Below are 18,508 nucleotides of genomic sequence, written 5' to 3' on the forward strand. Positions count from 1 at the left end.
CCCCGTGCCTCGGGGGTTTCCTCCGGGTACTCCGGTTTCCTCCCCCGGTCCAATGACATGCATGGTAGGTTGATTGGCATCTCTGGAAAATTGTCCGTAGTGTGTGAGTGTGTGAGTGAATGAGAGTGTGTGTGTGCCCTGTGATGGGTTGGCACTCCGTCCAGAGTGTATCCTGCCTCGATGCCCGATGACGCCTGAGAAAGGCACATCTCATGTGAAAATGAATGAATGAAAATTAAGCCAGTTGGTAGAACCTTACGAAAGTCAGAACCTTATGTCATTTCAATGTCACTCGTGTGCAGTCAATGCCGTTAAATAATAACCCACTTTACATGAAGACGGCAACAGCAGTTATTAAGCTACCTGATTGACCATCTATGACACTTTTGTTTTTCGTGTTTTTTCGCTTCCTACTGACATCTCGGATCAATGTTTTGAGACAAAAGTTCTCTCTGTGGCCCTCCCGTCCTCCTCCCCTCCCCTCCAGACATCACTGATATCGATTTTCTTTTCTGAAGGAAAGCAAGCCCTGGGCTGCTCTTACAATGAGAACTAGAAGCAGCAATTGTGTGAATTACACTCTCTTTCAGCAGGAATCCTGCAGGAGCAAACAACAATGCAGAAAGGAGGCTAGTCAGAAAAATAAAGCCAGGATTGAACTCTAAAGACATTTTGTCCAATCATATCATCCTGTCCAGAGGTGTCCAAAATCTACCTCCAGCCTGCAGACTCTTGGCTTGTCTTTTACAGAGTATGATATAGTAGATGGTCCTTCAGCCAACACATTAACACACGTTTTCTCTTTAACCTGGTGGTGGCAGCAGAAATTAATTTACAAATAAATTTGAATAGAATTTTTACTCATGGTTCATCAGAAAGGGTCTTTTCAACACCTGGCAACCACTAATCATGAAAAACCTTATGTGCATTCCTAATAGTTGAATTAACTAGTTAAGAATTATGTAAGTACTAATTAAGTATAATTTAGTTTCTTGTATTATTTAGTTCTCTAACATTCTCTAATATACGGTTCTTGACATATTTATGATCAGATATGTTGATGAGTTCTAATCTGAAAAACATTTTCTGATCTAGGCGTGTGAAAATGAATCTGATGGACAAAAGAAAGCTAAATGAATCTTAGCTCAGTTAGCTCTTTTTTTGTATTAAAAAAGTTTGTATGCTGCTGTAAAACACACACACACACACACACACACACACACACACACACACACACACACATTATAACAGGCAATGACAGTGACTGCTGTCCAAACACACTTAATTCGTCATCCCAAATAACGTAACACTAATCTCTATGCCATTAACACACAAACAACACAGCGTGCTATTAAGTCTATGCCAGAATTAATTGTGTCTCTTCCCATCTATTCCCTACATCCTTGTGTCTATTTTGCCTTTTTACCACAGTGAGTGTTTTTTTGTATCTTGTTGCCATGACTCCATCCGTCCACGCGGCTCTGTACCTGCTCGCATGGTGGGCTGGTTGCCATGGTTTCCAGTTGCCGTGGCACACGGCGGGGGCGAAAGTACTCACAATGCTAATTCCCCCTCTGTTACAGTGGCACCAGCTGGAACTGGGGCTGGGCATCAGCTGGGAGCAGCATCCTGGCTGAATTTGGGACGTTGCACCTGGAGTTTATGCACCTGACGGAACTGTCCGGAAACCCCATATTCACAGAGAAGGTTTGGTGCAGTATTCCGTTTGGAAGGATGAAAAACAGCTGAAAGATTAAAGAAAAAACAAAAACAAAAAAAGGAATTTATTTATTTATTTTCCGAATGCCCGAGTATAGTTTTAAAAAATATTTTAGCATCGATTGACATTTCTATCTTGATGGGCGTGGTCTCTTCCGTGATGACTCCGAACCCATTCACGTGTCCAAATGAGCCACTGAATCATTTGATGAGGATACAAATGATGTAAATCACATGCTGTGGTCTTCACACTGAGCAGATCTCAACGCAGCATCTGTCACTTTATTTTTTTAACTCCTTACTAAGACACTTTAATGTGCTGAATATGTTTTTCCTTTAATTTCTCATGCAGTTCGACATGTTATACTTGTATGGTTTAGACAATTCACAGTTCCACACACTGACATCAAGATCGCCTTTATTTTTGTTTCAGGTGATGAACATCCGCAAGCTGCTGGATAGGATCGAGAAGCCCCAGGGCCTGTATCCCAATTTCCTGAGCCCTGTCAGTGGGAACTGGGTCCAACGTAAGTAAACAAAACTGTTTGTGTAAGATCATGTGTAGACAGACAGACAGACAGGCTGGCAGACAGACAGACAGGCAGACAGACAGACAGGCAGGCAGGCAGACAGACAGACAGACAGGCTGGCAGGCAGACAGACAGACAGACAGACAGACAGACAGACGACAGACAGGCAGGCAGACAGACAGGCTGGCAGACAGACAGGCAGGCAGACGACAGGCTGGCAGACAGACAGACAGACAGACAGACAGACAGACAGGCAGACAGACAGACAGACAGGCAGGCAGACAGACAGACAGGCAGACAGACAGACAGGCAGACAGACAGACAGACAGGCAGGCAGACAGACAGACAGGCTGGCAGGCAGACAGACAGACAGACAGACAGACAGACAGACAGACAGACGACAGGCAGACAGACAGGCAGGCAGACAGACAGGCTGGCAGACAGACAGGCAGGCAGACGACAGGCTGGCAGACAGACAGACAGACAGACAGACAGACAGGCAGGCAGACAGACAGACAACAGACAGACAGACAGACGACAGACAGACAGGCAGACAGGCAGACAGGCTGGCAGACAGACAGACAGACAGGCAGGCAGACAGACAGGCAGACAGACAGACGACAGACAGGCAGACAGACAGACAGACAGACAGACGGCAGGCAGACAGACAGACGGCAGACAGACAGACAGACAGGCTGGCAGGCAGACAGACAGACAGACAGGCAGACAGGCAGACAGACAGACGACAGGCAGACAGACAGACAGGCAGACAGACAGGCTGGCAGACAGACAGACAGACAGACAGGCAGACAGAGAGGCAGGCAGACAGACAGACAACAGACAGACAGGCAGACAGACAGACAGACGACAGACAGACAGGCAGACAGACGACAGACAGACAGACAGACGGCAGGCAGGCAGACAGACAGACGGCAGGCAGGCAGGCAGGCAGGCAGGCAGACAGACAGACAGACAGACAGACAGATAGATAGATAGATAGATAGATAGATAGATAGATAGATAGATAGATAGATAGATAGATAGATAGATAGAGTTGTTTACTTGTTTGTTTAGATCCCTGCCATATGTAAACTCTTCCTTAGCAGCCTCATTGACATTTATAGCCATGCTTATTCTTTCGCTCAGCTCTTTGTGATTCTCTATCTGACTGAAGCAGTGAACAGCAGCGTTATACCCCAGGATTATTAAAATAACAATGTGTTTCATTAGCGGTGCAAATTTCAGGTTCTGATACGTTCCGAAGTGCGAGCCGGTGCATGTATTCTGCACGACGGAATATTAGCAACGGATAATTGTAACTGTTGATGAATGGTTACTGACGACCTGAGAGATAAAAAGAGGTAAAGGATGTGGTGCAGAAAGCAAGCTCACACTTCACTTCCTTACTACACACACTGTGTGTGTGTGTGTGTGTGTGTGTGTGTGTGTGTGAGAGAGAGAGAGAGAGATAATTATATACATTAAGTAACTAATTGCCCTTTATAACGTTACAATAATAGGTGTTAAATATGAACAGGGAAAGCAGTGAATACGAGCTTTTGCCTCCTGGTGGAGGAGGCGTGGTCTCTGACTCAGTTCTAGTGAAGGAGGTGTGGTCTGTGTCCCTCAGTCTCAGTGAGGAGGCGTGGCCTGTGTGCCACAGTCATTGAAGGAGGTGTGGTGTGTGTGTGTGCCTTAGTCAATGAATGAGGTGTGGCCTGTGTGCCCCAGTCAGTGAAGGTGGTATTTCTCAGTCAGTAAAGGAGGTGTGGCCTGTGTGCCCCAGTCAGTGAAGGTGGTGTGGTCTGTGTGCCTCAGTCAGTGAAGGAGGTGTGGTCTGCGTGCCTCAGTCAGTGAAGGAGGTGTGGTCTGTGTGCCTCAGTCAGTGAAGGAGGTGTGGCCTGTGTCCCTCAGTCAGTGAAGGAGGTGTGGTCTGTGTGCCTCAGTCAGTGAAGGAGGTGTGGTCTGCGTGCCTCAGTCAGTGAAGGAGGTGTGGTCTGTGTGCCTCAGTCAGTGAAGGAGGTGTGGCCTGTGTCCCTCAGTCAGTGAAGGAGGTGTGGTCTGTGTGCCTCAGTCAGTGAAGGAGGTGTGGCCTGTGTGCCTCAGTCAGTGAAGGAGGCGTGGTATATGTGCCTCAGACAGTGAAGGAGGCCTGGTCTGTGTTCCTCAGTCAGGGAAGGAGGTGTGGTCTGTGTTCCTCAGACAGTGAAGGAGGTGTGGTCTGTGTCCCTCGGTCAGTGAAGGAGGTGTGGTCTGTGTGCCTCAGACAGTGAAGGAGGTGTGGCCTGTGTTCCTCATCCAGTGAAGGAGGTGTGGTCTGTGTGCCTCAGTTAGTGAAGGAGGTGTGAAGTGTGTGCCTTAGTCCCAGTAAAAGAGGTGAGGACTGTGAGCCTCACTAAGTGGTCCTAGAGAAGGAGTTGTGGAGTCCCTCAGTCAGTGAAGGAGGCGTGGTATATGTGTCTCAGACAGTGAAGGAGGCGTGGTCTGTGTTCCTCAGACAGTGAAGGAGGTGTGGCCTGTGTCCCTCAGTCAGTGAAGGAGGCGTGGTATATGTGTCTCAGACAGTGAAGGAGGTGTGGCCTGTGTTCCTCAGTCAGTGAAGGAGGTGTGGCCTGTGCCCCTCAATAAGCGAATGAGGCATGGTCTACGTGCCTCAGTCCTAGTGATGGAGGTATGGTATGTGGCATCAGAGCATACTCTACACACATATATATAGATGTATAGTGCCAGTCAAAGGTTTTTAGAGTTTCTTAGATTTTATTACAATTGAATCACTCTTATTGCCACAGACAAAACTAAATGAACAGCAATTAAATAAAGATTCATTTTTGCAAAACTTTTCCTCAGATCCTAGTGGGACTCTAAACGATGCCTTTATCGCTTTAGCAAAGACGCTCGGAGTCTAAGGCCGTTAAATAAAAGACTTACACTGCGCTGATATTATCCATAAACCATAAAAACACGGTGTGCCACGAGAACCGAATTAGATCAAGATTTTGATTCGATTTGTCAAGCAAAATAAAATCATTTCTTACATCAAGCAGTGATTTATAGGTGTTGGCATGGAAATGGCTTTTGATTTTCTCTGCTTCCCTTCTCTTAGATCACGTTTCTCTTGGAGGCCTAGGAGACAGCTTCTACGAGTACCTGATCAAATCATACCTGATGTCAGACAAGACGGATGAAGAAGCTAAGCGCATGTACTACAGCGCTCTGGAGGTAAGGGATAGCGCATCTCAGGAGTACGTGTGAAATGTACACACAAACTTTTTTATATACAATTGCAACTCGTGATCTCTGTACCAGCTAAAACAACACTGCATGAAAATAAAAGCATGTTGGGACACATCGGTGGACAGGACTTCTAGTATTCGCCGAACAAAACCACCGTTTGTCCTATTTGATCTATTTTGATTTAGCCTGTTTTACTAAAGACGCACAATAAGCAGGAGTCCAGATCGGCACTCTCTGTATAAAGAATAAAAGAACGTCAAAGGAAAAGCGAGACAGGAGATAAAAAGAAGAGAAAGGACTAAAGATAATGTTGATCGTTTACTATTGATCTTTTGTTTTCACCTCACATAAAAAGCTGAATAGAGACACAGGATGCACTGGGAGACTTCGGAGATTGATCGCTGGAAGAAAAATTACTCGAAAATCTAACCCTGTTTCCTTTCTGTCGTATTATTAACAGCAGATTCATAAGTTTCCCTTACGGAAGCCTGATGGAATCTCAATGAGGCTTGACTTCTTTGCGCCAGGGAGCGGACCCTTCCGTTATATCATGCATAAATCATAGATGCCCAGAGCAACATGGGCTCGGTGTTCCTATTTAGCATGTGCAGAGAGATACACGAGAAACGGATACGCTTTTGCCGGGGTTTGTCACTGTTTGTAATACTCTACATGTTTGTGCTTCTGGAGACGTAATCTAATATCCGTTCAAGCGAGTTAATATCCTGTTAACAGCTGAGCGATCCTGCTTGTCCTCTGAGTATCTGGGAATGGGCAAAACTACACTCTATAAGGCCAAAGGTTTATGGTCACCTGGTTTCATCACACCCATACTGTACAGTACAGACCAAAAGTTTGGACACACCTTCCAATAGTTTGGACACACCACCTTTTCAACAGGACAATGACCCCAAACACACCTCCAGGCTGTGTAAGGGCTATTTGACCATGAAGGAGAGTGATGGGGTGCTGCACCAGATGACCTGGCCTCCACAGTCACCGGACCTGAACCCGATCGAGATGGTTTGGGGTGAGCTGGACCGCAGAGTGAAGGCAAAAGGGCCAACAAGTGCTAAGCATCTCTGGGAACTCCTTCAAGACTGTTGGAAGACCATTTCAGGTGATGACCTCTTGAAGCTCATCAAGAGAATGCCAAGAGTGTGCAAAGCAGTAATCAGAGCAAAAGGTGGCGACTTTGAAGAACCTAGAATATGACATATTTTCAGTTTCACACTTTTTGGTTATGTACGTATATAATTCCACACGTGTTAATTCATAGTTTTGATGCCTTCAGTGTGAATCTACAATGTTCATAGTCATGAAAATAAGGAAAACTCTTTGAATGAGAAGGTGTGTCATAACTTTTGGTCTGTACTGTATGTGGCTCTTCTCTGTGACCTGTGAAGCCTAAACCTGACCAAGCTTCACAATGCACCTGTGCACAAAGCAAGATCCATGAAGAAGGTATTAGTGGAAGAACTTCAGAGCCTTGACCTCAAGTCCACCGAACACCTTTGGGATGAACTGGAATGCCGACTGGACCCCAGAACTCCTCATCCTACATCGGTGTCTGATCTCACTACTACATTTACATTTACATTCACGGCATTTAGCAGACACCCTTATCTAGAGTGACTTACAACTGAGCAACTGAGGGTTCAGGGCCTTTGCTCAGAGGCCCGGCAGTGGCAGCATGGTGGACCTGGGGTCCACTACTACTCTTCTATGAACACAAATCCCCACAGCTACACTCCAACATCTAGTGGAAAGCCTTCCCAAAAGAGTGGGAGATGCTCTACATTCTGCAAATTCTGCAAATGGATGTTCAAAAAGCACAGACATAAGTCTGATTGTCATACACAAATATTTCATCCATTTATCCCAGAAGCGAGCTTTTAATTTATCCACCTTTGACTGACTAAAATAGCTATCAATAAAATATCAGCCTAATGTTTGTTAATCATATTCTTCTAACATCACAATAAATATCTAGAGTATCTAGTGGAACTATTGTAAAAATCTATAGGTCCATATTAACAGTGTCATGATGGACTAGCATGATCGCATAGCATTAGTAGGAAATAAATGATTATAGGATTAAATCTATACCAGTGCATCACAAATAATAACCAGAGATAAAGAGTAGTCTTGGATTTTTAAAAGGAAAATGTTTGTGCATTGATAATTAATTCATAAACTTATTAAGGTTAAATGTTTCATCCTTATACAGTAGTTGATTGAAATAATAATGCATGTTAGATACCTACAGTACCTATTATTGATTATGTCCTGTGTTCTGGACCAGGCGATAGAGACCAACTTGGTGCAGAAATCTTCTGGAGGTCTTACATACGTAGCTGAATGGAGAGGCGGAATTCTCGACCATAAGATGGGGCATCTGGCTTGTTTCGCCGGCGGGATGGTGGGCATCGGGGCAGACGATGGCACTCCAGAAAAGAGGCAGCACTACCTAGACCTGGCTGCCGAGATCACAAACACGTGCCATGAGTCTTACAGTCGCTCAGGTAAGAAAGACACACTTAACAAATAGGGAAGGTTAACCGAGAAAGATATGTTCATGTAGATCAGTTTTGAGGTAAATTTTGAGGTAAATTTGCATAAAGTTGTACATTACATTTTTAAATGAAGGTTTAAAAAATGGTATTTAAACTAGTAGTACAATAGAATCGGTTGTAAAAATTTTAACTCCCCATGTTTGCTATATAGAAGAGAGGAAACTTTTTTCTACAAACCTATAGAATTACAAGATACTAAAAATGAAATGTGATTGTATCAGCCAATCAAAAAAAGGACAATATTTTCATAACACAGGTTCCTGATCTGACGAACACAGTATGAAGCGACGAGCGGTCTTAGAACAGAAAAAAATTCAACCTGATATTTTGATTTATAGTGGAATATTAAATCCATTATATTTAACTATTAATATCCTAATTAATATCGTTGGCCAATTTATTACCTAAGTTTCTGTTCATCTGTCAAGACAAACTCAGTTGGTTATAAATGAAATTTCTTTGCCTTAAGGGTGTGTAAACCTTTAAACTCTACTCTCTATAGGTCTACTTGTATAACATACAATTTGTTTTCAAGGTAGCATTACTAACTAGTTTTTTTTTTAACAGTTCGATAATTAGATTAAAGTAGTAAACATTGCTAGCTAGCAAGGATTTTTTTTTTTTTGTATGAAATCTTGAAGAAATCCTGAGGGAAAAGTAGCATACAGGCGTCTGGGTGACTGAGTTATCATACATACAGGACTAAAGCATCTATGACAAAGAGTGATGAAAAAAAAGATAAAAAATATAATAATAATTTAAAAAAAAAAAAGCTACATCTCAGTTGTTAACACTACCAACTTTTGTAAACAAACCTTTGTTTTAATTTCGTTTACATTAATCTAATTAGTGTAAAGATTATTTCTACTTTATAAATCAACCCTGTATTAGCCAACATGGCTAATACCAAATGACAGACTCATACTGCTAAATTAGAATACTAAACTAGCACTCTATGTTAACTATTTTCTACAACCAAAGATTGCTTTACAATATAACTGTAAACGTTTCCTGGATTATAAAATAAGAAGTGTAGCATCTAGCTAGTTAGTTTAGCAAAACGTCCTGCGATTTGAAGTTATCAGTGCGTGGCAGAAACTCATAACACGCTGCTGAAAAACAGTCCTTCTAACATATTATTTTTCTGTCAGAAATTGTGTCTCACGTCGAATCGGATGTGTCCGGTGCTTCAGATTAGAAGAGGCTGTTAGCCACTATCTCTGATGTTCTTTCAAAACTTTTAAACAAGCTGTGTTGATTTTTTTTTTTTAGAGATGAATCTCAGACTGGATCAAAACCCAAAGCTTTTTTTTTTCTTACCCGGACCAGAGGGAATCATGGGAAGAGGAAAGATATTGAGATTTTTAAGTGAAGCTCAAACTAAGATCCACCAATTTTGCCCAAAAGGCTTGTTTGATCTTTGCTTTCTCATCCATTTCAGTCCCCTGATTGCTTAGAGAAAAATATCTTAGGGAAGATTTGATGCAGCAGAATAGGCACCGTAAGCCATACTTCTCTCTCTCTCTCTCTCTCTATATATATATATATATATATATATATATATATATATATATATATATATATACATATATATATATATATATATATATATACACATGGATGGATGGATGGATGGATAGATAGATAGATAGATAGATAGATAGATAGATAGATAGATAGATAGATAGATAGATAGATAGATAGATAGATAGATAGATAGATAGATAGATAGATAGATAATGTACCATATATATATATATATATATATATATATTCATTCATTTTCTACCGCTTATCCAAACTACCTCGGGTCACGGCGAGCCTGTGCCTATCTCAGGTGTCATCGGGCATCGAGGCAGGATACACCCTGGACGGACTGCCAACCCATCACAGGGCACACACACTCTCATTCACTCACACACTACGGACTATTTTCCAGAGATGCCAATCAACCTACCATGCATGTCTTTGGACCAGGGTATATATATATATATGAAGATAGATAGATAGATAGATAGATAGATAGATAGATAGATAGATAGATAGATAGATAGATAGATAGATAGATAGATAGATAGATAGATAGATAGATAGATAGATAGATAGATAGATAGATAGATAGATAGATAGATAGATAGATAGATAGATAGATAGATAGATAGATAATGTACCACATCAAACAGCACTTTGCCAAATACCTTTGCTCTAAATACCACATTGATTTTCTTTTTTTCTTTTTCTGTCTACTTTCGATTAAATTAAGAATCACAGCTCAAAACAAAACGAGTTTAAAGAAAAATAAAAAAAGGATGATTTGCCCGCTGCGGAAGAGAGTGTCATATGAGGCACTCTTTAATGCTGACAGTGAAAGTCGTCCTCTGAGAGAGTTTCTAGCACTCTGTAAGCTAACACGCTGATTAGCTTCATTATGGATAAACCGCCAAAAAACCAAAACAACACGAAAATCTAAACTGGTTTATTCAGAAAAAAAGGAAAAGAAAAGAAAGGTGCAGAAAAAGATGTTTTATCCTATTTTTATAGGCTTTCCTGTTTAAAGATTATTCGAAGCTCTTTATAAGCGTATGGATTTAAAGGCGAATAAAATATTTTTACATCTTACCCCAAACCCTTTTTCCTCCTCTCTAGCAGGTGATATACAAAGTTGAGCATTTTTCAGAATCATTTCATTTTCTTTTAATAAAGCTATTCAGTGCTCAATGCCCGATTCTGATTGGTCCAAAGGTGCTGATTAACACTAGATAAAACATACGTTAGCGTTTTTTCCTACATTCGACTGATCACATATCCCTTCCTTCAGTGTAATCAGTACTTCGGTGCTTTCTTGTTTTCTCTCTAGTTTTAGGCTAAAAAAATGTAATTTGTTGAGCATCGAATGTCTTAGCCGTGTCCTACTCCACCTGCTGGTGAATATGAAGCTCATACGAAAGTAGACACTCAGAGCTGTCGTTCACTCAGGATGTCTGTTTATCGCTAGCCCGCTAGGAGCAATATATTCATAGAAAAGTTCTGAAAAACAAAAACAGTTTTTTTTTTCCTGCATAATTGTTTCTATCTTCAAAGTAAACAATGATATCAAACCCATTTCTACTCCGTGAGACGCCACGGGTGTTTGTTCATGAGCAGCTAGAATTTGAAGGTGTTTATCTTCAACCGAGACAATTCTGTGTAAGGTTATCGACAGAGAAAAAAAATAACACACGTCTCACACCGTAAGATCATACTCACAGCCAGAAAATAATCTGTTTGTTTATACTGATTGAAAACGTCCCATAAGTCGATTTCCTTTCAGCTGCAAGAACGGGAAGAAGCTGAGCTGCAGAGACCAAGATGCTAAACGGACAAACAGAAAACCTGCATAAACACTCCGCATGCGACAAAACCGACACAAGCCATCGGCCATTAAACGTTACGAGATTAAACCAGATTCTGCAGAGAGGCGAAAAATAAAAATTAACCAGTCATTTGTTTATTTATTTATTTATTTTTATTTTTTCGTCTCTGAACGTCTGACATTATAAGCACCAGTATTATTCATATACACCTTGTAGTTTTTGAGATTTTAAATTGAGCAAGAGGCTACAAAATAGTCCTGCGGATGAAGAGGTTAAGCATTAATTTCTAAAATAGATCAACTGATCTAACCACACGGTGACTTAGTGGTTAGCACGTTCGCCTCACACCTCCAGGGTTGGGGGTTCGATTCCCACCTCCGCCTTGTGTGTGTGGAGTTTGCATGTTCTCCCCGTGCCTCGGGGGTTTCCTCCGGGTACTCCGGTTTCCTCCTCCGGGCCAAAGACATGCATGGTAGGTTGATTGGCATCTCTGGAAAATTGTCCGTAGTGTGTGAGTGTGTGAGTGAATGAGAGTGTGTGTCTGTGCCCTGCGATGGGTTGGCACTCCGTCCAGGGTGTATCCTGCCTCGATGCCCGATGACGCCTGAGATAGGCACAGGCTCCCCGTGACCCGAGAAGTTCGGATAAGCGGTAGAAAGTGAATAAATGACATTACCACTTGTTAAGATGTCAGTGTAGAATCGCTAGAGTTTAACTGTAGAGCCCTTAATCAAGCCTCATAGCTTTCATCTGCTGATCTTCGTCTCTGTGCTTGGACTGGATTCCACTTCAAGTCATTTGGGGCAACGGCATCTGCTGAATGAAAAGCAACCATCTGGACTACAAGCAAACATATTTAAAAGTCTCTCTGGTCCATCTGATTCTGACTTATCTAGTTTTATGTTAAAAAAATACAGATTTGGGCAAAGTCTGAACTCAACAGTCGTGATAAATGATGAATGAGTCAGTCATGTTGTTTTCTTTTTCCTCTGTTTTTTTCCTCAACGCTGACAGCCACGAAGCTCGGCCCCGAGGCGTTCCGCTTCGACGGAGGTGAAGAGGCGACGGCCACCAGACTGAGCGATCGCTACTACATCCTGAGGCCGGAGGTCATAGAGAGCTACATGTACATGTGGCGTCTGACTCACGATCCCAAGTACAGGGAGTGGGGCTGGCAGGCAGTGGAGGTGAGAAGAAAAATAACTCTTCTGTAGTTACTGCTTTGTGGAGGCTTTTTTTTTTAAACTAAAGGAACACCATTTAGCATTGAGTTCACTAAAATAACATATATTTATTTACTGTATATATGAATCACTTAAATAGATATGTCTTCAAACTCTATGTTAAAGTTCAAATGCTTAAATGTTTGGAAATTTTCTCATTTCCATAGTTCCAGATTTTGGGAGCATAATGGATCGAATCTGCTTCACATGTTTACTTGAGCTTTACTTAACACTTAGTTAAGAAATTTGGTATTTAAAGAAAATCCCATCATTTTTATAAAAAAAAACGTCTTATCCTACTCGTGGGTTTTAATCCTGCGTGCAAACTTCCACAAAAAAATGAACTGAAGTAAACCTCGACTGGACGGACTTGAGGTCTAATCGTACGAGTGTGTTGTGGAACCGAGTCAATTGCGACCCGGAAGCCGTTCTGTTATTACGAAAGAAACGGCGCTGTAGCTACGAGCTGTAAATAAAAGTGTAGGTTAAGGCCACAATTATGAGAGAAAGGATTCTTTAAGATGATTTTGTCAGCTTCCTTTTGCCACGGCATCTCCTGCACTTCAGCACGTCGACCTGGACGCTTTAAACAGTTCCCGAAAAGCACTACGTCTGCGCGCGAGATCACCTGAGTGCGGTGTAGCGCTGCTTTCTCCATGTCACACCATTTTCTTGTCAACTCACCTAATTCATCCCAATTTACCCTTTTTATGTAATTTGTCTCTAGATGTTGACCCTTATCTTGAAATATGTCATCGATGTAATAGAGTTCCACTTCTGATTTCCTGCCTTTACTCTCACGGCTCCTTTCGTTGCCCTTTTATGGAGTCCTGTGGCCTCGGCGTACGCAAATGAGCCGTTTTTGAGAGCGTGATCTTTCACTTTACACCTTTACACATGCTCACACATGTAGGACGGAGAAACGTTCTGAAACGTTTCTAAATTAGACACAAATCCTGTCTGCGGTAACAAAAATATCTTCACAACTAAATTCAATGAAATAATCTGTTTCGAGGGAAGGCCCGGTGGCTTAGTGGTTAGCACGTTTGCCTCACACCTCCAGGGTTGGGGGTTCGATTCCCACCTCCACCTTGTGTGTGTGGAGTTTGCATGTTCTCCCCGTGCCTCGGGGGTTTCCTCTGGGTACTCCGGTTTCCTCCCTCGGTCCAAAGACATGCATGGTAGGTTGATTGGCATCTCTGGAAAATTGTCCGTAGTGTGTGTGTGAATGAATGAATGAGAGTGTGTGTGTGCCCTGCGATGGGTTGGCACTCTGTCCGGGGTGTATCCTGCCTCGATGCCCAATGACGCCTGAGATAGGCACAGGCTCGCCGTGACCCGAGGTAGTTCGGATAAGCGGTAGAAAATGAGTGAGTGAGTAATCTGTTTCGTTTGTATATCGCTTTGTTTTAACAGCGTACGTTGTCGCAAAAGCAGCTTTACGGAACTATCTCAGTTCAGGATATAAATTATGGACTTTTAATATGCTTAGCAAAGAAAATTGTTAATTGAGGCACATTGAAGATGTTTAAATCTCTTACGTTATAGAAACTATAAACATCCTGTCAGGAGCTATGGGACAGGACACCCAGAGGGGGCAGGTGTTTCACCATAGGCTGCTTTTTGTTTGTTTATGTATTCTCCACGTGTGTTGTGCCACACCCCCACGTGTCAACATGCTGTGTTGTTACGTGTCATCTGTTCCACATTTACGCTAATGTTTTTATATACAAATACACCAGCCCTTATGTAACTGCCCTGTCAGACAGTGTTTTGTGTACTGTATGTGTGCTGTGCTGCGACGCCATTATGTTTATCCAGGTATATCTGTAGTATTCACGTCTATGTTTTTTTTTGTTTTGTATCAGGTCAAGTCTTGTTGTTGTGTCAGTTTTGTTTTGAGTTATAAAAGCATCGCCTGGTTTTATCCTGCATGTGGGTATAACTCTCTGTAATGTGGGTGAGCGAGTCTTTTGGCTCATGGCATAGCTGTGAATGGGTCGCCTTCTCTGAACCGTTGTTCCTTCAGTCAGCTTTATGGTGGGCTTTTCTTCAGCAATCGTTTGACGTCTACGACAGGAAGGAATTAGTGTTGGATCTGTGTTCCTAGTTCCTCTCGGACGGTATTTACAGTTATATTATTTCCTGTCAAGTTTCACCCAAATGAGGCTGAGATTCATTTCTGAGTCTGGTTCCTCTTAAGGTTTCTTCCTCACATCATCTCAGAGAGTTTTTCCTTGCCACCATTACCTCCAGCTCATTAGGGATAGATGTTAGAGATATATTCATTCATTCATTTTCTACCGCTTATCTAAACTACCTCGGGTCACGGGGAGCCTGTGCCGTCATCTCAGGCGTCATCGGGCATCGAGGCAGGATACACCCTGGACGGAGTGCCAACCCATCACAGGGCACACACACTCTCATACACTCACACACTCACACACTACAGACAATTTTCCAGAGATGCCAATCAACCTACCATGCATGTCTTTGGACCAGGGGAGGAAACCGGCGTACCCGGAGGAAACCCCCGAGGCATGGGGAGAACATGCAAACTCCACACACACAAGGCGGAGGCGGGAATCGATCCCCCAACACTAACCACCTGCTAACCACTAAGCCACCGTGCCCCCCTGTTAGAGATATACAGTATAATAACTTAATTTTAAACTTTAAACCTTCTTATTTTTATTCTGTTTCTATACTTATGTAAAGCTGCTTTGAGACAACGTGAATCTGGGAGATCTGAGTTCGATCATTTTTTGTTCTTTTTCTATCATTTTCTTAAATATGCAAATCATCGTGGTGCTTAGAAAGCAGGTCGAGCAAAGACCCGAAGCCTTTCCTGTGTCGGAAAAGCTCTACCACTGGAGATTCCTTCCTAACATACTATATAAACATTTCCTCAAAGAAAACGTCACTATAACAACGATTACATTTTAAAACCCGTTAAAAAAAACGGATCAACACTTTTTGACCAGATTTTTCAAAAGCACCACGGTCTAAAAGTCGCTGAGACGCATCATGGGGAAAAGCAGCACATCCGGCAATGTTACAGTATGCTGTACAGGCAGGAGTCAGGTGGACAAAACGAGATTAAAAAGATCACGACAGAGCAGCAAACCTGCCATTTAATCCCATTAACTTCTGCAAATGAAGGCTTGGCTAACATCAGTGTATTAATACAGCTTGAGGGTCTCTCTCTCTTTCTCTCTCTTTTTCTCTCTCTCTCTCTCTCTCTCTCTCTCTCTCTCTTTCTGACAGGATGACATGTTAATTATAAGGCAGAAGAGCTCTAAAATAGATATGTCACGTTCGTTTTCCCAGAGAAACACAAGGGCCAGTCGTAATCACAGTGTAGATGTCTGCCTTTGTTACGATCTAATCGCACCTTCGTTTGTCACGTCAGCTCTTTTTTAGTCTCCCGTCAAATATTCCCAACCTCTGGCCCAAACGGACGGGACGGCGTTCACGTGTCGTTGCTTTGTTTTCTTTCTGTATACAGTAATGACACCAGGACTGTATCGGTTCATCCATTGTCAGCTTTGTTATATTGGTAAAAGGACGACGGAGTGCTTTTTTTTTTTCACAGGCACTGGAGAAACACTGCCGCATCGAAGGAGGGTTTTCAGGGATCAGAGACGTCTACGCTAGCACGGTCAGCCATGACAACATGCAGCAGAGCTTCTTCCTGTCTGAAACACTGAAGTGAGTGGTTTGTAGTGGTTTGTCTGACTGAATAACTCCTTCTTATCAAACAAAGGTATAAACAAAAAAAGAGGAAAAGATCATCTTGTTAGAAATGTTAAATGTTCACACAAGTCGCTGTTCTACGAAGTCGTCGGGTCAGGAGGCGTTCCGATTTAGGTTGTCATGGTAATAACGTTTATCACTAGACCATGATTGCCATGAGGTTTTAGTCTAATGATTAAAGTACAGTGAAGGCTAGGACTAAAAGTGACGTGACGTGACGTACGGCTAAGTACGGCGACCCATACTCAGAATACATTCTCTGCATTTACCCCATCCAAAGTGAACACACACACACACACACACACACACACACACACACACACACACACAGCAGTGAACACACACATACACATCGTGAACACACACCCGGAGCAGTGTTCAGCCATTTATGCTGTGGCGCCCGGGGAGCAGTTGGGGGGGTTCGGTGCCTTGCTCAAGGGCACCTCAGTCGTGGTATTGCCGGCCCGAGACTCGAACCCACAACCTTAGGGTCAGGAGTCAAACTCTCTAACCGTTAGGCCACGACTTGCCGAGAAATAAAAATAAAATAAAAGAAATGTGCAACATAAATAAAGATATTAGTATTTTATTATTATTTGTGGAATTTGAATTCAATATTGAATTCGATTGAAGTCGATAAAAATTTAGAAATGAATACTTAAATTAAACATTCATTGCATTTACTAAAAATGGATTCAGGATGTATGAAACAAGATGTAAAAAACATTTCCTGCCTGGTTGATTGATTGATTGATTGATTGATTGATTGATTGATTGATTGATTGATTGATTGATTGATCGATCGACTGTTTCGTTCAGATATCTGTACCTGCTTTTCTCCGACGATGACCTGCTGCCTCTGGATGACTGGGTGTTCAACACCGAAGCTCATCCTTTACCAATCATCCGCAAGAGCTGCTTAGAGGAGCAAAACAGTGGCACCACACGAGACACGCAAAACACACACCTAATGTAACCTGCAATGACACACGCTGATACCCACATGCACAGCGAGGCAGGGCCTCGGGTTCCAGTAGCCCTGCCTGCAGCCTCTCGGCTCCTTCTCCTGTAAAGGATCTCGTGCTGCACGCTGTGTTTGTACTGTAACATCTGAGCCGGGACTTTCTCTGTGGACAATCAAAATGAAAATTACTTTTGTGACAAGAGCACCTTTGTTCCCTTCTTTCTTTCCTCTGTGAGGAAAATTGAATATCCTTCGAGCCCAGATTGGCGGGTGGGCATCGCCTCATCACGGGCTACTTTGCTAGAAAGAAAAAAAAAATCGCTTCACTTTTCTTCAGCACTGTCCATCTTAATTCTGTCCATCTTTTTACTCTTTTTTACAAGCTAGTGAAGGCAATTTGTGGATTTTATTAAATGACTCTTTCAAGTGATTTGCAAGCTTAAAAGAACAGAAAGCAACAAAATTTCAGCAGTGAACAGGCATTACTTTGAGTATTTTTTTTTCTTTCTTTCCAAGAATCAGTACATAACCCTGTTATCATTATCCAGTTTGCCTTCCGGTTGTCTTACCTGATTTACGCCATTACCCTATCTGCATCCTTATCTGCTTTTCTACCCTATTGCTACTTGAGCTACCTTCCCAGTGCAGTGTTTCTCCTTTCATATACATTATCTGTGTTCTTTCCTGATCGGCAGTAATAACTCTATTGGACCCTTGAATTTCTGTTCATCTGTCATAACATAATCGACATGTCAGTGTTGTTCCCTTGTGTTTTAACCCAATACGCATTATTTGTATCATTACTGTATCATCTGTTTTGGGTGCCATTACCCAATCTGTGTCGCCGATGCTGTAAGCCAGCATCAGCGTGTCATATCTCAAGATATGATTTTTTTTTTACTGCACATTATTAACCAATCTGTCTCCTATGTCATTAGACAGTTTGTTTCTGAGGCCGTAACCCGATCTGCACCTTGCTTCACTCCCCATTCTGCTTCCTTCCCTTCTCTACCCGATCTGCAACACCGTTGTTGACGTCACTCAACCAACCCAAGCACAAAGTCTCGTTTGCTGTGTTTGTTACTGTACATGATCCACATTCCTTGTGTCTTTAATCGATCTAGATTCTTTGTATCAGCAGCCGGTCGGTGTG

General features: G+C 42.4%; 1 protein-coding gene across 1 annotated transcript in view; it reads left to right on the forward strand.

The window, feature by feature from the left end:
* The window catches only part of LOC113658376 (mannosyl-oligosaccharide 1,2-alpha-mannosidase IA), a 220,178-nt gene extending 202,304 nt beyond the window's left edge, over window positions 1-17,874 (forward strand). Inside the window, exons 6-12 of the mRNA XM_047808679.1 lie at window positions 1,584-1,707; window positions 2,153-2,246; window positions 5,353-5,468; window positions 7,789-8,008; window positions 12,427-12,599; window positions 16,231-16,346; window positions 17,211-17,874. Of these exons, the coding sequence (XP_047664635.1) occupies window positions 1,584-1,707; window positions 2,153-2,246; window positions 5,353-5,468; window positions 7,789-8,008; window positions 12,427-12,599; window positions 16,231-16,346; window positions 17,211-17,367 (1,000 nt within the window). The 3' untranslated portion in view covers window positions 17,368-17,874. The remainder of the gene's footprint in view (window positions 1-1,583; window positions 1,708-2,152; window positions 2,247-5,352; window positions 5,469-7,788; window positions 8,009-12,426; window positions 12,600-16,230; window positions 16,347-17,210) is intronic.
* Window positions 17,875-18,508: the final 634 nt, after the last annotated feature.

The sequence above is a fragment of the Tachysurus fulvidraco genome, chromosome 25 (genome assembly GCF_022655615.1).
Source record: "Tachysurus fulvidraco isolate hzauxx_2018 chromosome 25, HZAU_PFXX_2.0, whole genome shotgun sequence".
Taxonomy (NCBI): domain Eukaryota; kingdom Metazoa; phylum Chordata; class Actinopteri; order Siluriformes; family Bagridae; genus Tachysurus; species Tachysurus fulvidraco.